The sequence below is a fragment of the Macadamia integrifolia genome, unplaced genomic scaffold (genome assembly GCF_013358625.1).
Source record: "Macadamia integrifolia cultivar HAES 741 unplaced genomic scaffold, SCU_Mint_v3 scaffold559, whole genome shotgun sequence".
NCBI classification, from domain to species: Eukaryota; Viridiplantae; Streptophyta; class Magnoliopsida; order Proteales; family Proteaceae; genus Macadamia; species Macadamia integrifolia.
The window spans coordinates 301,546-322,713 of NW_024870484.1; the positions used below are offsets into that span (position 1 = coordinate 301,546).

General features: G+C 38.5%; 1 protein-coding gene across 1 annotated transcript; it reads left to right on the forward strand.

Moving 5' to 3' along the window:
* Positions 1-1,567: 1,567 nt before the first annotated feature.
* LOC122069222 lies at positions 1,568-18,892 on the forward strand (the record flags this gene model as incomplete). Its single annotated transcript, XM_042633187.1, is given in 6 exon segments — positions 1,568-1,857; positions 1,965-2,027; positions 2,125-2,180; positions 9,631-9,724; positions 18,381-18,441; positions 18,811-18,892. Coding segments are annotated over 6 exon segments (497 nt in total), but the record flags the coding sequence as incomplete, so codon positions are not given.
* Between the last annotated feature and the right edge of the window lie 2,276 nt (positions 18,893-21,168).

Consider the following 21,168-nt stretch of genomic DNA (forward strand, 5'->3'; position numbering starts at 1 on the left):
GAAGTTGCACCCCCCTTTGATCGACAATGTTGTATTAGTAATCCCACCATCAACCAAACCTCTATTGCAGCCTTTCTAATCTGCTTGCCTCCCTAGATTTTGCTCAATAACACAGAGGACACACACATAAAAGCAAAGCAATAGAAGAAGAAGAAGAAGAAGATGGGGAAGAATGAGTTACTGGGGTTACGATTGCTTAATGTTTGAGGGCTCACTCTGTCCCTTGACAAAGCTTCAGGTTATGGTTCCAACCTAACAACGACTATTTGTTTGGGAAGATTGATATGCAGCTCAAGCTCGTTATTGGTAACTCCATTGGCACTACCACCTCCTCCTACGGCATCCTACCGCAACTTTAGTGCTAGTGCCTGTATGGTTTTCTTGGTCGTCTCTTTGCAATTCCAATTCTCCCTTCTCCCTTCTCCCCTGCATCCGGCAACAACTAGCTCACACTTCACTGAAGATGAGGAGTTAACCAGAGGTAGAAGAGGACTTGAAGTTAGGGTACTTTGGCTATTAAATGGATTATTGTTAGATAACATCATCACTTAATTGATCCAACTTAATAGGCACTAACTGAATGGGTTTACTTTTTTTTTTTTTGGTGAAAGAATGGGTAATTGCTGAAACTACTGGTGTCCAGATGGTGTCCAATTGTAATTAGACAAAATTAGAAGAGAGGGACATAATTTTGGATTAGGCTCCTCTTCAATGACTGCATCATTCAACGCCCCTCCAACAATCATCCAAGGACTGCAGGGGCTTGGTCACACATCCTAACACCTATCAACATTTGAGGATGTGTGACCAAACTTTTCCAACCTTTGGGTGGATCGTTGGAGGGTCGTTGGTGTTGGAGAGGATCCCAATTAGGGGTGTCAATTTGTGGCCCGACCCGACTAAACTGACCAGGACCGATCATTTATAGACCGGCCCAGATCGATTATTAAACGTGTCGGGCTTGAGCCCAGCCTGTTTATAAATGGTCGGTCTCTGTTTTGCTACTTAGACCGTCGGGCGCCCGACCGAGACCGACCGAATAACACCCGACCGAGACTGGCCTATTGTGCACCGGCTTGGCCCAACCATTTAATGATTGTAGAATACCTATTTTACCCCCAAAATTAAAGAGAAAAAACAAAAAAGTAAAGACATGTTTATATTTTAAATAATGGTTATATTTGGTATCATTTATTGATTTATTGTCATTTTTTTGGGCTTGCATGAGTGGGCCGTAATATAAGAGCACATTTTAAAGAGGGTCTGTTTAAAAACTGGTTAAAGCCCATTTAACATTAAACATGTCCGTAGCCCAGTTAAAGTCCGACTAAAGCCTGATTAAGGTAGCCCGAGGCCGACCGACCGAATATAAAGTGTACCATGCCCTCAATAACTAAGCCCGATTAATTAAATGGGCCGACACGGTGTAACCTTTGAAAATCTTCAAGCTCGATTAAGCCAGACCGAAACCGGACCAGCCTGACCGGTTGACACCCCTAATCCCAATCCCATAATTTTCTCATAAATTTATTTCAATTTTCATTAAAATATAAAAAATTCGGGAACCGAGGAAACACGCTGGAAAATCTGACGATTTGACGCGCGCGTAATGATTGGCGTTTTCTCGTCTGAGCCCTAAATCCTCGTATTTCACTTTCCCTCCGTAGCTCCGAAGCTTTTCTTCTGCCAGGGGTGTTCGTCGGAGAAGCATTAGCGATGGCGAGGAGTTGCAGGATTTACTACACCGCAAGAACAGCCGTATTATTATTTTTCTTTTTGATCCTGTTCGCATCGATTGCTCATTCTTACCGGTCTGGAGATATCGTTCCCATGAGCAAGATGGGTCAATACCATGCGGTATGAACAAAGGAAATGTAATTCTTTTTTCGTCATTTCTCCGTCCGTGTTAGGATTTAGCGAACATTTATCATAAAAAATTGTGTTCTTTCTTCCACCAATTTCAGTCCAGAACTCCTTGGCATGATGTGATCGGTCGCCATTGCCCAATCTTCGGTGTGAATCGTGAGGTATAATCCTTTAACTTAGTATTCAAACCTAATAGGATAATTAGTTTATCTTTTCCTTTTCTGTTTAATAATTTTCTGGTCCTTCTGTTAATTACAGGTATTGATGCCCATAGCGAAGCCTACAGGTTACACTGGTGCTGATCCCTATAAAATGTAAGAAGAGCTTCTAGCCCGTGTAATTCTCCACTTGCTACTCAAAAGTTATTTGGAATTAAGGTGCTGCACATTGGGTTTTCTAGATAAGCACATACTACGAGATTTCTTTTTCTCTTAGTTGGATGATAAGTGTGTTACTTTATCAGTGAAGAAGGCCCATGACCGGGCACTACAAAGTAGTGAATATGATTTTGCGTGACGGGGAAATAAGAACGCTAGAGGATTTAAATAATGAAAACTCCTCTAAGAATGATGCTGTCATCAACTTATTCAGATTTTCAGTGTATCATAATTTATAAAACTTGTGGACTTTGTAGAAGTGCAGAACTGGATATGTGAATAGAGTGGTCCCTGGGTTGTGGGGAGTCTTGGAATGGTCACTTGGTATTGCTGAGCCATTTTAGAGAACCAACTGCAGAAAAGACTACCAAACCCTGGTTCTCCTTTGATGCAAGACCGAGGGCTTTCTGTTTGGTCATAGGTCACTAACATGCTGTTTTGGAGTAGGCTTCAAATGATAATTTGGTTGAATTGTGTGGAACCTAAGTTAGTTATTTCATGCATGCAACGACTCCATCAAAGGTGTGGCCCATTAAAAATTACTGGGTTTCCAGTTAACCAATAGAACAAAGGAATTAGTTCTGAAATAGAATTCGTCCGAGTCTTGGAGAGTTGAGAGGGGGACGACGGAAGAGGAACGAGCACACCAGTAATTGAGTCCATAAACCACAAAGTTCTGGATCCTATAGGAGAGTATAGACTTCCAGGTTCTTAGAATGAAGTCAATTAATACAATTGGATTATCTACTTTGTTGAATTAGTACCCTCACTAGGATATTAAATGATGCTATTTGGTAGGAAGTGGGTTTCCTGTTGTCTAGAAAATATTCACTTGATAACATTGGCAAGGTTGTATATGGGTAAGGCATGTCGCTACACTATCATGTTATCCTACTTGGTGGTAATCATAGATCAGAGGTGTCACAAGGTCTATTTATACCAGATGCTATAAGAAGCTGGCAACCTGGAATATTTTGTGTTATCTAAAGAAGAAGAACTATCTGCACTTTTTCAATATTAAGAAATCTCCCAATACTCAGTCTTTTATGATGGCAGGTAATGTAGTAAGAATGTTGAACAAACCCCCGAAAATTTTGTAGGGAGAACGTTTTCTGTATTGGAGAAGTGTTTGGGTTTTATTTCGGAAGATGGTTACGAAGAATGAAGCTTTCCTGGGAAGATGGAAATGGATGTTCTCTACAAACTATGATGTTCCTAGAATAGCACTTATGTAAAAGGTTTCATGTTGTTTCTCTCTAAGGAACCTGTGCTCATATGGTTATTGGAGTAATAAATAATATTATGAGTGATACATCAATAACTGTTTTGTCCTAGAGCTTCTTTACCCTGTGATTTTATGGGTGTTATGGCTATTTGGTTGGCCATTACTAGAAACTGCAGACAGTCGGAGTCATCAATTTAAAGTTATCTGTCAATTGATAATTTAATTGTGCCAGAATCCTAGATCCAAATATGTATTTGACTGTGGAAACAAAAGCAACAAAGGGCGTGCCCAGTGCACGAGGCAACAAGTCCTTTTAAATCAGTGTGGTTCTGTAGAGAGGAACCTATTATGAAGAGTTAGCTAATGTAGTATTGATTGATTACCTATTAGGATATGTAAGCAGCCCTATTACTGCATGTTGATGGAGAACATGTACGGTTTTCTAAGGTCATGACTATATACAAGGTTTTGGAATATCCATAACAATCAAGTAGCAAATCATGTACAATCTTAGGGAATCTGTCAACATCATAATCAATGAAAATAACAATATGGCTTTTGTTTCTTCCCGAGGGGCTTTTGTTGTATCCCCCTTTTATGGATGTTTAGTTTTCTTGAGTTAAAAAAAAAAACCTATCACATCAGTATCATGCATCCGTGGTCTTCCGAGCAAGATGTGCGTGAGCTTCATAGGTATCACATTGCACCACACATTCTCTTTATAGCAATGTAACTTTAGAGGTACTGAACAACTTTAGTTTACCTCCAATGAATTGCCATTTAGAAGGGAGACCTTATATCGTTGTGGATGTTTCTAAGTTGGTAGCTTTGCCCTTTCCACAAAAGCCTTTGAAGTCACATTTATACAGCTGTCACTGTCAACAATGACCTGTAATCTGTATGGAATGATTTCCTGAACGCATACAACTATAGAGGATAGAAGATGCAGTGATGTTGCCAATCCTCTCCCTTGGTTTCAGCAACTGAGGTGCAGCTAACCACATGAATGCCATAGGATTCTTCCTCATTTGCATCGGCTTCTTCATTATCATTCCTAGTAATGTCTTAGTCTTCAAGTGGGTATGGAAATAGATTAGCACCATCAGTGTCTTCCTTCATATTAACAACGGCATTAACTCTAATGTTGTGGACATTATTTTGCAAAGTGCCAAATTCTTGATAGTGATAGCATTGTATCTTTTTATTGCTGGTCATCAGTGCCTTCTCTTTATTGTCGAAACATGTTGGGGCTGTGGCATGTGTAGGACCCATATTCGTGGGTGCTGGAAAATTCTTCTGGTTCTCCCCAACTTGAAACCCAAATCTTCTTCTAGAGGATGCCACCAGTTCTTCTGCACGTATAACTTTCGCAAAGCATTCCTGGAGACTGAAAATATCTGTGACGCTGATTTCCTTAATATCTAGTTTCAATCCAAATTTGATCCGAGATAATAACTGGATTTCCTCTTCTTCAATGCTTATACGAGAAGAAAGAGAGTCAAAGTTTTCCATATATTCAGCTATTGATATATTCTCTAGATGAAGATAATTCAGTTGATCCTGTAGTTGAGCCCTAAATGTCTGTGGTTAGTACTTTTCCTTGAGCTCTTCTTTCATCTCCTCCCACGTACTGGGTGATCTGCAATAGTTGTCAAGGTTCCTATCACAGGTCCTCCACCACTCATGTGCTGCGCCAACTAACTTAATCCGAGACTGTGGGCCAGCTTCATCTTTCTTGTTTCAGAGAGTTTGAACTAGTAAAAACAATCATCCAGACTTGCCAGTCATAAAATACCTATGGATCATGTATCATTGTATTTCTTCAGTTCAAGCTTGGCCTTTTGTGTGTCATCGAAGTATTGTTGGGTTACACCATTACCATTGTACACCATTAAAGGAGGTTCGCATGTGGTCCTCAAAAGTTGGTTGGGGTACATGAATCCTCTGTGGACCTCTATCCGTGAATCGGTGAGTTTGGTTGTTCACTGTAGAATGTGTCGGATTTCTTCGCCTTCAGGAGGTGCATAACTATCTTGTATAGGTGTAGGATTTTGGTTCTCCATTGCTGTCAACCGATCTTATAATCGCTGTAACATCTGCAATACCCTATTCATAGGATCAGATGGTTCTGGAGTTGGTGGATTGTTCTCTGCCATAGCTTTGATACCATTTGATGTAGATTTGATTTTAGAAGTTAAAGCAGTACCAAAATGTAATGTTTTCACAGAGAGACAAGCGAGTAGTTTTTGGAGAAAATTCATATAATAGAATCGAACCAATGGATGGGCATAAAATTCAGATCAAATCCTCCTAATACAACAAGGAACCTTTGCTGAAAATCCAGAGTAATCTAAGGGGTCGATCTGGAATTCTGACGTAATCCTACTTAACACTAGGAAAAGGGTAAACCTGTCAATCCACAAATCAGAATACTAATCAGACATCAGAATTATAATTCCCAAACAAAATTCATGTTATGGTATCAATTTCAAACAGTCAGATCAGTAATGATAAGTTATCGAGTTCACCATTGAAAAGGAGTTTTCAGTCCTACTCATAGTTAGCAAATTCGGATTCGGGAATTATTCGGGCGGAGAATTATTCGGAATAATTCGATTGATTAATTTAAGGATTCGGTCAAAAAAGCGGTCAAAAAAGCTTATTGGGTTTTGTTTTGTTTGTTTGTTTGTTTTTTTTATTTAAATACTGTTTAAGTGGACCGAATAATTCGGTTTAATCCGGTTCGGTCCGAATTATTCGCGTTTTATATTCACTTTTGAAAAAATCGCGAATTGTACCGAATTTTATTTTTAATTCAGATTTGGTCAGAATTTTTGATTAAATTAGGAAAAATTCGGTTCGGCCGAATAATTCCTGAATTATTCGGCCGAATTGATAACTAGGGTCCTAATGGAGATGGTAGGACTCCATTAATGGTTTGGCAGAATCTGAGATTGAGAACAAATTATGAAAGAGAAAAACTCAATTGAAGAATTATGTGAACAGATTTGAAATCAGTATCATGAATCTATCAAAATCAAGCAATCCTATAAGAGTAGGATTACTGAAAAAGTGAAAATAGCCATTAGATTCTGAAATTGGAAACAGAATCTGATAGTATACAAGATCAAATCAAGGTACTGAAATCAAAGCTTGAATCAAGTAAGCATCACAACTTCAAATCAGCATTATCAGTGAATAGATTGAGGTCTCGAGCAGAACATTAATGGATCAATAGATGTTTTTTGTGCTATGAAGGAGTTACCACCAATTCCATGGCGGAGTTTGCAGGCCTTCATCATGTTGTGGATTTAAATGTGAGAAGATTATGGATTGAGTGTGATTCACTGGCTGTGGTGGTTTGCTTCTGGGATGGGAAAATCCCATGGCTTTTTCGAGAAAAATGGTGGTTCTTTAAGTATTACCTGGAAGACACCATATGGTTTATCACACACTGCTACCATGAGGCAAACTTTGTTGCTTATTAACTAGCAAAGTATGCGGAAAAAACAACTCTTTCTTCTAATTGGGATGCTTTCCAAATTTTGTAGATGTAAGCTAGGATGCACAAATGAGACCCAGATACAGATTCTCATAATCTGATTTATCAGTTTCTTTTCATTGATGGGGATGTTATTCTGCTGATATCCATGCCGAAGGTGGATTAGTATCTTAATGGTTGTTTTTTCCCCCTCACATTCTGTTGATATTTCTTATATTCCTAAAGTTCACTTGATTCTTAGCTCCCCCCCACCCCCACCCCCCCAAAAAAAAAAAAAAAAAAAAAAATAAAATAAAACCTTAAGAGAGAATATAGAGTACCACAACTAGGCTTCTCGCCCCAAGGTGTTTGATTGGATCTGATGCCAATCTAAACCTTGATCACACACAAGGGTTATTGAAGGAGTAATATAGACTAGAATAGGTGAACCAACCAAGTCCCAACTGCAGGAACTTTTAATCAAAGAACAACCTCAACATAATAGGAAAGAAATAGAACAACTTCAGGCAATAAAAAAAATACTTCAGATCTGTAACAGTGAAGTATCAATCTCAACAAGACAGTGCTACTGGTCAGATCAGAGTAACAGATCACAGGGCTTAGCAAGGGTCTCAACTAGGTTCAATTCACATAAGAAACATGAACCGCTGGTCAAAAGATCAACAGAATATAAACCAGACCAATCGATCACCATTCTAGACACTACAGTGCACTAGAAGACAAAAATAGGGTGATTTTTAATAACTTGCAATTGACAGGTCAGATCCAGCCCAGGTTTGGATCGAGTTTCACTGTAATAGTAAGGAAGACTCGACCAATGTTTCAGCCTAATCTGAAGGCTGCAGGTAGTACAGAGACAACCTACACACTCATAAGAGCAAACAGCAACATAGCCTTTCATTCATAAAAATCGCGGGCTGTAGTGTATGTGCCCTTCTTTATTTATAATGATGATGGGGGTTACAATTTAGAAACTAAACTGTAGTTACTAAAACTGAAATAGGAAACTTACAAAATAGAAAGTCCTTTAATTACTAAAACTGGAAATAGAAACTAGGAAATAAGAAGTACTGAAATTAGAAACTAATTAACCCCATCAAAGCCCAACTAAAAAGGAAACTAATGAAAAAGGAAACTAGCTAGTAATCCTGTATGCATCCTTGGAGCCCCTCTTTAGACCCATAAAAGTGGCCTATGACACTCAAAACACATGGGATCAAAGGCCCAACATGCATGAAACCCAACCACCCTAGGCTTATTCCTAATAAAACAAGCCTATTTTGGTGATTAATCTGCATCAAGGAGCCGCAACTTCGTTGTTTTTAAAAATCAAATCATGGGTGCAAGAATGATCCCCACACTTCCTTTTATTAATGCCATAAAGATAGAGTGGTGTTGGTTTAGAAAATCCCGTAAGTGATCCAATTACAAGAGAGAATTCCCTTTAAAGTCTACTAGCCTAAATCGACTTTAAAAAGATGTGGATCCGATAAAAAAAAAGGAGTTGAAACAATAACAGAAAAGAAACTACAGCTCAACATAAATTGAACGAAATTGGACCCCTGTTTCAACTGGACCAAATTTTGAACACTTAAAGGAAAGAAAGACTAACTTAAGCAGGAATTAAAAAAGGACACAATTGGCCACACTAGGCTTGGCCTCTCTTGGTTCTCCTGTGGTAGGTCTTCAGATCTGCATCATATAGCCTCTTGCCTGCTTTCTTCCTCCAGTCATCTTCTTAGTGGCTATAGGCTATCTTGTTTCTCTAACATTTTGGCATAATGTTGCAAGGAGTTGGTTTGTGCTGCCAAGAACCAATAGGAATCTCCTAATCGCACCTGGTTGCCAAGATCTGGATGGAACCACCATACTCTCACCAAAGCTTCCAAGTGCTGATTGAGTGACCTGTCTTGCTGGACCCTGTCTAGATCATATCAATGCTTCTCACTTACTATTAACCCCTTTAGATTCTTAGAATGTGATAAATAAGAAATTTTCTCTACTTATATGTTATACGTGGGAAACGGGTAGTCTTATCTATTCATGTGGTGGCCCATTTCCTTAATAATGGAACTACCTATGATTTTCTATTTTCATATTTTCATATTTTCAAAATTTTTTATTTTTTATTTTTAATTCTTTTTTTTTTTTAACAATAGCACTTGGAACCTTTTGGATGATGGGCAAAGTCCTTTGGAGGATGTTGTTTCATGCTGTTTTCATCTGTGTTGGGGTGGCAGCCTGATGGCAAGGAAAATATTTTTGGAAAGATATGGCCATAGTATCTGTATACATTGGCAACCTTATCTAATCATATGCCCAGACCCTGTCTTGGATGACCTTTATCTTGTAGGTTCACATGTTTGGGAATGCTATTGGGAGCTGGTTTTTCTAAGGCACTCATAGGAATATTTGTATATGTATTTGAGAATTTTTGGGTTCAGTTAATGAAAGACTTAACCAGAATTCATTGGAGACTGTATTTTCCTTTTGCTTTCTCAATTTTATGTTGATTTTCCTGTTAATTGAATCTAGTTCTAATGTTCCACGATTTTTCCCTCCTGTAGTTTCTTATTGTATATTTCAAGTTCATGGTCATATGCATATCTTGTTTTTAACGCAAAGGAGTAAAAAATTTATCAAAAGGGTTGTCTATGCAGATCATTTCAAGTCGGAAGGGAGAAGTTCCTTATTCCATGGCTTTTTGTAATTAATCGGAAGAGCGCAGAAGTCCCAATGATTGACGTCCATCTGGTAACGTTTGCATATGATAAGACAGTTTTTTTTTTTTTTTAATCATTATAAAGAATATTCAAACTCAGAAAGAAATCAATGAGAGATATTGTTATAAGGTGAAATGTATAGAATGCAAGAAACCGATCCATGACTCAGCCAAACCAAAAATATCCAAGAAGCTGTAAAAACTAATCAAGATCCATAAAACACCCATGTGCTTTAGCTGCAGACTGGAAAAACCTTCAAGCTTCAACTGATGGTACGTTAGGGGCCTATTGACATTCCTTTTGATGAGCCTCTCAGTGATGAGGTACCATCGTGGAGGTCCAGCCTCCCCATTTGATCAGCAATCAAAAGGAGACCTGATCTTTATGTCCCTTTATGTAGGAGGCTCTGCAGCCTTGTCTGTGAGAGCTCAAGGGACCTGTGGATCTCTATTCAAAGGAGAGGGGCAAACTGAGGAGGTTTCAAGCAGAAGAGTGTTTTTAGTTATAAATCTCTAGCTGGGATTACTCATATACGACTTAGCAGTTGAGGGCAAGTTGTAATTTTGAATTTCTATAAAAGTTCTTCTCGTCATGTGGTCACAGGAGAATCAAGTTTCTGTATGGTGATAGTCTACTTTGGTAGTAAGCTTCTTTATATTTTTTTCCCTGATGAATAACGATTGTATTGAGAAAGAGAAAGTTACATAGATGATGGCAACCCCATCAGAGAACAGGCCAATAATGCATGCAAGTATGAAAATCCTAAACTTAGCCTGCCGTGTGGTCCTAATTTCTAGATAGAATGCAAGGAAATAGGACAGAAATGAGATTGGAGTGAGATAATGAGAAACCTAGACAAAATGAACTGAGTTCTTTTGACACTATCAGTAGCTGAAAAGGTTTTACTCTGCGCAGAGAACTAATAATATTGTTACAGAATTCAAGAAAGATAAGAAATCTTATTGAATGTTTTAACAGGATAAACAGTCCAGAAGAGAGGAGTTTAAATCTGTAAATAAATAGCTAATCTGTTGATGAAGGAAAGGGACTGCTCCTGCTGTCAATGTTAAAACACACATACAAAAAGACACAAGGGGGGGGGGGGACCTGTATCCCATAACAAGGGAAAAGAAGGACGAAGCAGATCTGACTGGAGAACAAGAGCATAGGAACAGATCTGTAAGTTGGGTTCCAGACTTAAACCCGTGTTGGAATTTAGAAGATATAAAGAGAAAATAGTTGATGCGATCTCAGGGTCAAAATACCCTGTTGGACTTTCTATGGGCCACCCAAAAGCCAAATACCTAAGTTACAGTTAATGATTGGCAAACCTGTAATTTATCACAAGTTTTCAAAAGGGGAATGGAAAACTTGTAACAGACCAGAATTGAAAGGGCTATTGGGTAACTCTATAGGAAAGGATACAAGTGGAGATTATATTTATTGTCTAGGGGTAGTGATGTAAGGTTGGCTTACACTAGGTAAATAACCTTAGTTGATGACCAAACTCCAACCCCAATCTCAGAATACGGTTCAAACTTAGGATTCAAAATAATAACATAAACTGAAATTATGGGCTGAATTGAGAGAACTTAGAGAATTCACACAAGCAGGTTCTGTTGGGCCTCAAATCAGGTCTTAGTACAACTAATAAGGCCCCCAAGTAGACCCCAAAAGATGGCTGGGAACAGAACAGAAGGCAGGCAACCAATTGGTGAACCAACTTAGGCAGATTAGGGTTTTGATGGCACAAGGGAGAAGCCCTGCGGTTGCTTCAGCAGGCCTTGGATGGCCCTGTAGTTCTGGTTGAAGGAGCCTCCTAGGTCAGGGAATAAAAACCTAAAAGGGCCCTTGATTCTGGCCTGTAGTTGGGGAGATCCAATGGGGATCGATCAGCCTTACCAAAACCCTGACACTTCAATCGATCATGTGCTTCCTGGCTGAATATGACCTCGATCTTTTGAAACGTCTAGGGCTTCAACTTGATGATAACTCACACTCAAAACACTCACAACAAAGTAAACTTAAATAAGGAACAGAAAAAAGAATCGATGGGGGAGGTGAGAAGGGGGAGAAGAATGGTGATTGGGTTAGGCATCTATCCCCTCAGGTTTAGGCATCTTGCCCTCTCAAATTCAGCCATCTCAGCCATTAGTTTAATTAACTCTTTTTTTTTTTTTTTTTAACAACTTCATATTTGTCCTCTTCATTAAATCGATGAGCTTTAAATAGCCTTACATTTCTTACAAAGAAAAGGAAACTAACTAAACCTTCCTAATTCAATTAATTGTTGGCCAAACAAATGTAAAAATAGAAACTACTAGCTAATGACTTTGTCTAATAAAAGGAAACTAACCTAATGAAACAAATAGAAACTAACTCGTCAAACAAGACAAGAAATAAAACAAAAAAGGAAACTAAAACATAAACTACTAGCCGAATTCGATGGGTGCCTGCTGTGTTCTTCTTCATGAAGCTTCTTTCTTCCATTAATACTCTAGAAGGTCCACTTGAAGACAAAATTCTGGAGATCCCTTCTGATTGAAGGAGGCAACAGTGCTCCTTTACAGCTGGCTCGATGGGGCCTGGCTTGGGTTGGCTGGTCCAACATTGGACTTGATTCGATGGGGGCCAACAGCTTCTTCCTGGTGCAAGCTTGAACTACAGAAACAACCAGTGGCAAGTCAGTTTCGTTTCAGGCCACATAACTGCCTCATTACAAACCGATTCTGGTTGAAACCGTGGGATTGGGTTCATAATCCATTATCCTCTTGATTCCAACAAGCATCAGACTAGAACAGCAGGTAATAACTCAAGGAAAATTCTGCAACCAAAACCTGGTGGTATTGCAGGGGCATAAGTAGTTCAGAGTATATTTCTCACAACAGAAGAGGATTGTGGAGGCAATAATCTAGGAACGGGATTGCCCAAGGGAGGACAACCGATGCCTCAAATCTCATTTTGAAAAACAGGAATCAAGAGAGATCGATTCCACTCTTGCCATTCCTATATTGCACGCCAGAACAGAGTATTTCTAGTAGGTGGAAATAACTGGAAGAACTGGAGAGAAAAACAAAAAGAATAGAAGGGGAACGAAGCAGACGTAGGAAAGAGGAAGGAAGTTATAAAGAAACTCACTGAAGAAGGAAGGGGTGAGAGGGTAGCACACAACTTCACCGCCATGAAGAACCAACAACAACTCAGCCTTATCCCAACTACATGGGCTCTACATTAATCCTTGCTCTCCAATCAGCTAGTTGATGTCATACTTGATACAAGGCTTAAATTATGCTTGTCTTTCTGCTCTACTTCTCCTAAGATCATTTTAGGTTTGCCCCTAACTCTTTAGTTCCTTCAATTTGAATCAAATCACTCCTCCATATTGGAGCATCCGAAGGTCTCCATCAAACATGACCACACCACCTCAAATGAATGTCTCGTAGCTTATCATGTATCGAAGCTAATCCCAGTCTAGTGCTAATATGATCATTCTTAGTTTTACCACTCATCATTGTCAACTTCTTCATTTCTACTACACTGAGTTTATCTACATGATGCTTCTTAACTGCCCAACATTTTGCACCATGCATCATAGCTAGATGTATAATTGTCCTATAAAATTTCCCTTTAAGTTTTAAGGAAATACATGGATCTCACAACACTCTGGATGCCCCCTTTATTTCATCCATCCTATTTTAATTCTTTGTGAAACAACATCCTCTATATCACCTTGTTAATTCATCCATGATAAGCACAAATAATATCGGCATAAAGCTGATCCTTGATGTAACCTAACTGTAATTGGGAATTCACTACCTTGACTCCCCACAGTTCTTACATTGGCCAACACACCATCATACATATATTTAATTATGTCCACATATTTACTTGAAACACCTTTCTTCTCTAGTACTAGCCAGATTAACTCTCTAGGGTCTTTGTCACATGCCTTTTTTATGTCAATGAAGATATGGAGATCCTTCTTGCAATCACTAAAACTTTCCATAACTTTCTAAGTAAATAGATTTTGTCGTGGATCTTCCTGGCATAAAACTAAATTGGTTCTTCGTTATAGTAGGTTCTTTTTCTCAGATGGGTTTTAATAAGCTTCTCTTATAATTTCATAGTATGACTCATTAGTTTATGCTTCTATAATTATTGCAGCTTTGAATATCACCTTTATATTTTGTAAATCAGAATCACAATGCTTCTCCTCAATTCATCTGGCATTTTATTTGTGTTCATAATCTTATTAAATAGCTTGGTTAGCCAATATTAACAACAAATTCCTAAGTGTTTCCACACCTCTATTAGGACCTCATTTGGGCCTTGTGCCTTGCCTACTTTCATTCTCCTTAAAGTTTCTTTACTTCAAACACCTTTTTTTTTTTATTTGTCTATAACATGTGATGTCTTGATGGGTAATGCAGTCTTTTGGGACATTATTACTAAGTGTCTCCATTTAGTAGGTTGCAGAAGTAAACTTTCCATCTCTCATGTCCTCATATCTTATTAGTACTTTACCATCTTTACTTTTAATACATCTAATATGGTTGAACCCTCTACTCTTCCTTTCCCTCATTTTAGCTATCTTATAGAAAACTTTTCCCCCTTTCTTTGTGCTCAGGTTGTTGTAAAGATCTTCATATTTCTTTGCCCTTGCTTTTTCCACAGTCTTTTTAGCTTCATTTTTAGCAAATTTATACCTTTGTAGATTCCTATATCCTTAGTAATTTGCCATGTCTTGAAACTAACCTTCTTACTCTTAATGGTTGCTTGAATCCCATCATCCCACCATCAAGTCTCCTTAGAGAAATAATGTTTTCCTTTGATTTTCCTGGGACATCTTTAGCAACATTTTTAATAACAAGTGGTCATTTCGTTCCACATCATATTAGTTTTTCCCTCAAAGTCCCATTTTACTTGTTTGAGCACTTTTTTAGTAAGTGATTTTAAAGCATCCTCTTTTTAAGCTCCACTAACTTATCCTAGGGAAAATAAGCTCACATTTCTTACAAATTTGTATAGAGAGACACATATCCATGATTACTAATCTAGGTTGTGTGGTTAGGCTTTCCCTTGGTATTAACCTTACAGGAGAAATCTATTCACTGCTATTATGCCCACTTGATGGTAATTAAATGCTCCTCTTCCTTTTTAAATTAAGTATTTACAATAGACAAATTATAAGCCACAAAAAAATCTAGAATTGAGATCCCTTCCTCATTTTTCTCTCCAAAACCATATCCTCCATGTACACCTTTGTAGCTTCTACGGTTTCTCCCAACATGTCTATTCAGATCACCCCCTATTATAATATTTTCTCCTTGACTAAAACCTTACACTAATCCATCCATCTCTGTTCCCAAAATTGTAACTTACTACTTTCATCCCACGCTACTTGAGCTGCGTAAGTACTAATTATATTGACAACCTCCTTCTCCAACACAAGTTTGATGGATATAGTATTTACAATAGACAAATTAGAAGCCACAACAAAATCTAAAATTGAGATCCCTCCTCATTTTTCTCTCCAGAACCATATCCTCTATGTACACCTTCGTAGCTTCTATGATTCTTCCCAACATGTCTATGTAGATCACCTTGACTAAAACCTTACACTAATCCATTCATGTTTTCCCAAAATTGTAACTTACTACTTTCATCCAATGCTACTTGAGGTGCGTAAGTGCTAATCAAGGTTTAAGGTATTGGGTTTTGACTCTAAGGGAGATCGAAATTTTGGTCGAAACCTGGGGAATTTTGAGGAAACCAGGGAATTTTTCCCGGTTTGGTGGAAACTTAGGTTTCAACCTCCAATAGTGTTTTTTTTTCTGATTTTTTGTGTACATCATATTTTAGACATTTCTAATACGTTTACTTCATTAGTTTCATAAAAAAAACACATAAAGTCATACTTGTGTGGTGAACCAAAGGTTTGGTAATCATTACGCTGAGTTGATGACTGAAATATGTTATAGGTAAATGCATTTTCAAAAACAAAAAAAAGCATTAACATGCAAAAAAAAAATGCGTAGATCGGGTCCTCCTAAGTAACATATAAAAAACTTACATAGTTCTACTCTATTTACAAGTATATTCTATAAAAAAAAATGATTTTTGGGGAAGTTGGGACTTACCTTTTTGGTCCAAGCTGTCTTTCTTATGTAGATGAAGCAAGAACCACCCTTAGATTCAATTTTGTTAGGCAAAAAATGGAATCTTCACTGTTTTCCCAAGTTTCCCACTCCTAGGAGGAAAAACTAAGAGGGAGGGTCGAATTCTACTAAAGAAGGCTTGGGTTTCTTTTCAAACTAACTTATTGATGCAGTTGGGCGATGGAAGGAATCTTTTTTGGTTTAGAAATCTGTTTGATTTAATTTCCTTTTTTCAGTTAGAAATTAGTTTGGTAGTATTTTATTTAGATTGAAATTTTATTTCCAGTTTCCAATTAGTTTAGTTTCCATTTGAGTGAACTTCCAATTTTATTGCTTCAGTTTTCTTTTATAAGCCATGTAATTCACTAGTAAGAAACAGATATTGAGATTTTGAAGAATAGAACTTTAATTAAGAGTTGTTGGATTTGAAACCATGGCTGCCGATTCCCCCTCCTTCTTCCTCTAAAATTTTCCAATCTCTTCTCTTCCATTCTTTTACTTCCCCTTTATTTCTTCTCCTTCCTCTTTAAAATTTCTGGTTTTCTTCCCTTACCCTGCTCTGGGTGATAGTATCAGATCTAAAGGAAGCTTCACTGAAGCTTGGTCTCCAATCGAATGACCCTGAGATTTGGGTGGACTGAAGGACCCTCTTAGGCGATCAGAACCCTGGGGTTTCTCCCCCCAAACCATCCTCTGTATGAACAAATCAACCGATTGCAGGTTCTGGTTTTCCCTAATACCGCCAGGTCTGAATAGCAGGGGTTACTGTACCTCTTTGCTTTCTGTTTGGGGTCTTCTCCTGTTGGAATCACGAGATCGGAAGGTATCCAAGCTTCGACTACAAATTTTGGGCTGAAATAATGGACCTGGAAGGGCCTCTCAGTACCGCCAACTTTCCCTCTTGCTGCTGTGTTACTGCTTGTGTCATGAGGTTGAAGACAACTCATAAAAGTAGGTTTACACCCTTATTTTATTAAATCCCAGAATTACCCTCTATCTTTTGCTTTTATTCCCCATTTTCTTTATTTATTTGCCATTCCAATTATACCCGTTGTCACTAACGTTTACATTGCCCTTTCCCATCTTTTCATGACCTAAAGTTCTAGTAATTTACTGTTCTGCCATTACTTGTTAAAAGCTTCCTCTTATTTACTGAATTGCCATTCTCTTTGGTATTTGGTTAAAATTTGTGCTATTTATTCATTAAGTGGGCCCTAAGCGATCCGATTTCAGTTCTTGGAATCCGAATCCGCATCACTTATATAGGACCTGGTTCAAGTCGAACCAATTGGTTTGGTTGAAATTTCTCATGTTTCTTCATCGAAGCATGTCGAAACATGGTCGAAACCTGTGACTTTTAAAAGTCATAGGACATATCGTTTCGACCCTTGGGGATACGGTTGACCGAGTTCTTGAACCATGGTGCTAATTATACTGACTACCTCCTCCAACACAAGATTGATGGATATAATCCTATCTTCGAATCTTTAACATCCACCACAGCATTCTTTAAATATTTGTCCACTATTATGCCCACTCCACTTCTATTACTTTTATCCCCCGTATACCAAAGTTTAAATTCGTCATACTCCTTTGCTTTTTAACCTTCCATCTATTTGAATTTAGGCTATGTTAATCCTTCTTCTCCTCAAAACATCTATCAATTCTAGACTCTTACATATTAATGATCCAATGTTCCAAGATGCTAATCTAGGCCTACGCTTTTGGACTGGCTTATTTACCTTCACTCGTCCATAGTGCGAGAAACATTGCTTACTGTCACTGCATCCAGGCGCCGACGTGGTGCGTCACTTACAAGGGATGCCCTAGCTAACTCTTGCCCACTTTTCACTACACCCGGGTCATATAGTGTAGTGCATCACTTATTCTGGCGGGGAGTGCCCTAGCATAATGTTTATAATATGAGGTTGCAGAATCCATGTAAAAGGGTTTGGCTACGGTTTTTTCTAGTGCCGGCTGCTGACCTGATGCACCAATCCTCCTCCTTTATTGGGGCCTGGGACTGGCAGCAAATACTGGAGGAGTTACCACCATGAAGAACCAACACTCAAAATTTTATTCCATTCTAAAACTGGTTTCGTTGGTTATGTTGCTCTGATATATAAAGGAAAAAAACCGACTACTAATCATACTCTTAAAACTAGAAATAGAGTTTCAAGCTAGTTTGGACTCTCATTCTTACATAGCTAACACAAATAAAGAAATAATTAAATAACTTCAAATAGAAAATACCTTGGACAGCCCCTATTGAACCAGTCTAAATGGGGTACAATGTACAAAAGAATTAATGAGATTGGACCACCAGAGTCCAATCCAAGAGGGATAATCTCTTTAAATTCTTTGGCAGAAAGAGATTTTTCAGGTTTTTGCAGTGATGAATGCCAAAGAAGCTTTTTGTGATGCAGGGAAGTCGACCTTTATAAAAGTTAAAATGTATCTGATATTATAGGAAAAGAAAGCATATAATTTAACTGATAGAGCTTAATATGGAGGTTGTATGTCATGCAGAGGTATTCAGGGGGCGATATACTTGGCGTCACGGCTAAAGTTGTGGACATGCCCCATCATTGTATGTGAAACTGGAATTTCATTTTCCTTGCTGTGTCTAATCTTTCTTGTATATCTATTATGTTGCATGTATTCTTTTTCCCCCAAATCTGGCTTCATGGCATCAACTTTTTAAGTTGGAGATCCAAGATATTGTCATGAGCATGGTTCAGATTGCATGATCTTAATATTGTTGATGCCTAAGTGTTGACTAAATGGTAGTAGTTGTTGGATACTGTTTCCACCTACCTTTGTTTGGTAATCCATTTAAGCTTTCTGTTTCCTATCACTTGGGTCATATTATGATTCTGTCCTATCTATGCTAGCGGTTGGATTGATAAGGAGAAGTGAACTAAAGTATTTTAACTCACTCCTTCATTGTTCTGAGCAGATATTGAAATTCATCCACAGATACGTAAGCAGTTCTGGGATCCGCAACATTGGCCTAAACATGTGCTTCTCAGATATACATGGTTAGTTTCATTATCTCATTTCTTGTAGTTTCAAGACTTAAATGAGATGACTAAATGCAGTCTGAAAATCCAGATTATGGATTTCAAATGCACAACCAATAATCAAATCTGATCGGATAAAAGAAGCAATTGCATTGTTTAGGAAATAAATCAGATCGATGGAAGGGGAGGGAAAAGAGATGAGATCGGTCTCTTGGAAGGAGAAAGAGAGGATGTCAGGTTTTGGAAAACAATCTCATATGCACTGCTCAACAACACCAGTTTTTTTTTTCACTCAAATCATCTCAATTGATGGGGATGTACTACATAAATAAAGGGGAAAAGTACATGCATCACCCCTAAAAAAACTCCAAAATGACAAGTGAGTGACAACATTTTGCAAAATCACAAGCGCTCCTATTTTGAATGATGGCGTTTACTTTTTTTGTGGGTGAATAAATAAATTCATATCGTGATCATCTCTAACCCCACTCCACAACCCACGGTTGAGTCTACTAAGACTCGTGCACTTAGAGAGAAGGTTCAGAAGTTAGATAGTGCCCTTAAGAATGTCAAGGGCGTGGAGGTGCAGGTTGCTCGAAACTGAAGGAATGTCCTTCTTCCCTGAGGCAAAAGTACCTGAAAAGTTACCAAGGAGAAGAATATACAGAGGAAAGAGGGGGGTAATGTAGTAGTAGAGTACAAGAAACTAACCCCCACAGTTTATAACCCCAAACAAGACAAATAGGACTAGGAAACAAAGAGATAAGACCCTCAAATGAACCCCAAAGGATACAATATCAATATAGGAGCAAAACTAGCCTAATACCCAACCCGATAGGAGAGAGAAAGACCTGCTATAGAGGTGGAAAGAGAGAGGTGCGGCTAGGTCTGTAAGGCTCCAATTGAGCTGCAAATTTAGTCGATTGTAGGGCCCAAGGAGGGTACAAAAATCGCCAAATATGAAGAGCTTCTGACGGCTGATTTGAGAGTTATGCGCTTTCTTGATTTCAGACCTAGGAGGAAGAATGAGAAGGATTTTGCAAGAACAGAGCTATTACAAAGATCCAACCAGGGAGGGAGAGAAATCGGATAAAGAAGGGGGACGGGAAGAATCACTCACAGCCCTAAGGCTCTCAAACACTAACTCAATTCATCATTCTTTAAATATGAAATTATGAGTACATAGGCTCCTCTATTTAAAGAGGGCAGAATAACAATCCTATCATAACTAGGAGCTAGTTTCCAAATAGGACTAGACACTTCTAGCAGGACTTGGACTCATAATAGGACTAGGGCCATAACTTCAACATGGAGTAGGTAACTAACTAACCTAAACTGACTAATAATTGAAATAAGAAAGGAAATAGACTCAAAACAGAACTCTAACTAAACTAATGAATTAAATCCCGTTTTCTTACTTTCTACCCATATTTTAGGTCCATTACAAAAAAACCCATGGGATCAAAGGTCTAACACATACATAACCCAACCCAAGGCTTATTTGCAATAAAATAAGCCCATTAAGTGACTTATCTACAATAGGGGGGAGAGCCAAAAGGAACAAAACCTCAAAGGAGGCAAAGCAAAAGGGGGACCAAAGCCCCATCTAAGAGAGGGGATACATCGGGGGTGGGGGAGATGATGGATGGGGGGAGTCCCTAGGAAGAGATCATCAACCTATTTCTAAGTCACGAACATGCCTCTGACGAAGACAACCAATTTTGGAGCCGACTTCAAATTAGGTGGCCTTCCAAATCTTATCATATGAACGAGAATTTGTAGTTCATATGACGGTGTTAACTTAAAGATTTAGAAAAGAGGAAAAGAAGATGTTGAATAATGCATTATTTCCCACTTAGACTACTGTAAGTATTAGGACTACTGTAAGGACTAGGACAACTATTTTTGCTATAAATAAGGGAGGACTGTGCCCATTAATGCACAAGTCAGAATTTACCCAATTCTTTATGGTATTAGAGCAGGTCTGATCACCAAACCCCAAAACCTTAGTCCATTACCTTCTTCCTCTACATTTTAGACCTCTTAGCTGTTGCCAAACCCTATGCCTAACCGCTACATCCAAATACTTGCAGTTCCAGTTGCCTAACATTACCATTGCACCCAAACCCCCTGCTCCATCACTGCCAATCACCCCACGCAAACCCAAACCCCACCAATCTTCACATGCGCCAGAACCTCTGCATCTAAGCTCTTGCCATGACCTCCTTTGCAATCTCTCGCGACCAAAAACCATAGCATCCTCTGCAACCTCTCGCCACCAGAACCCATCTGAT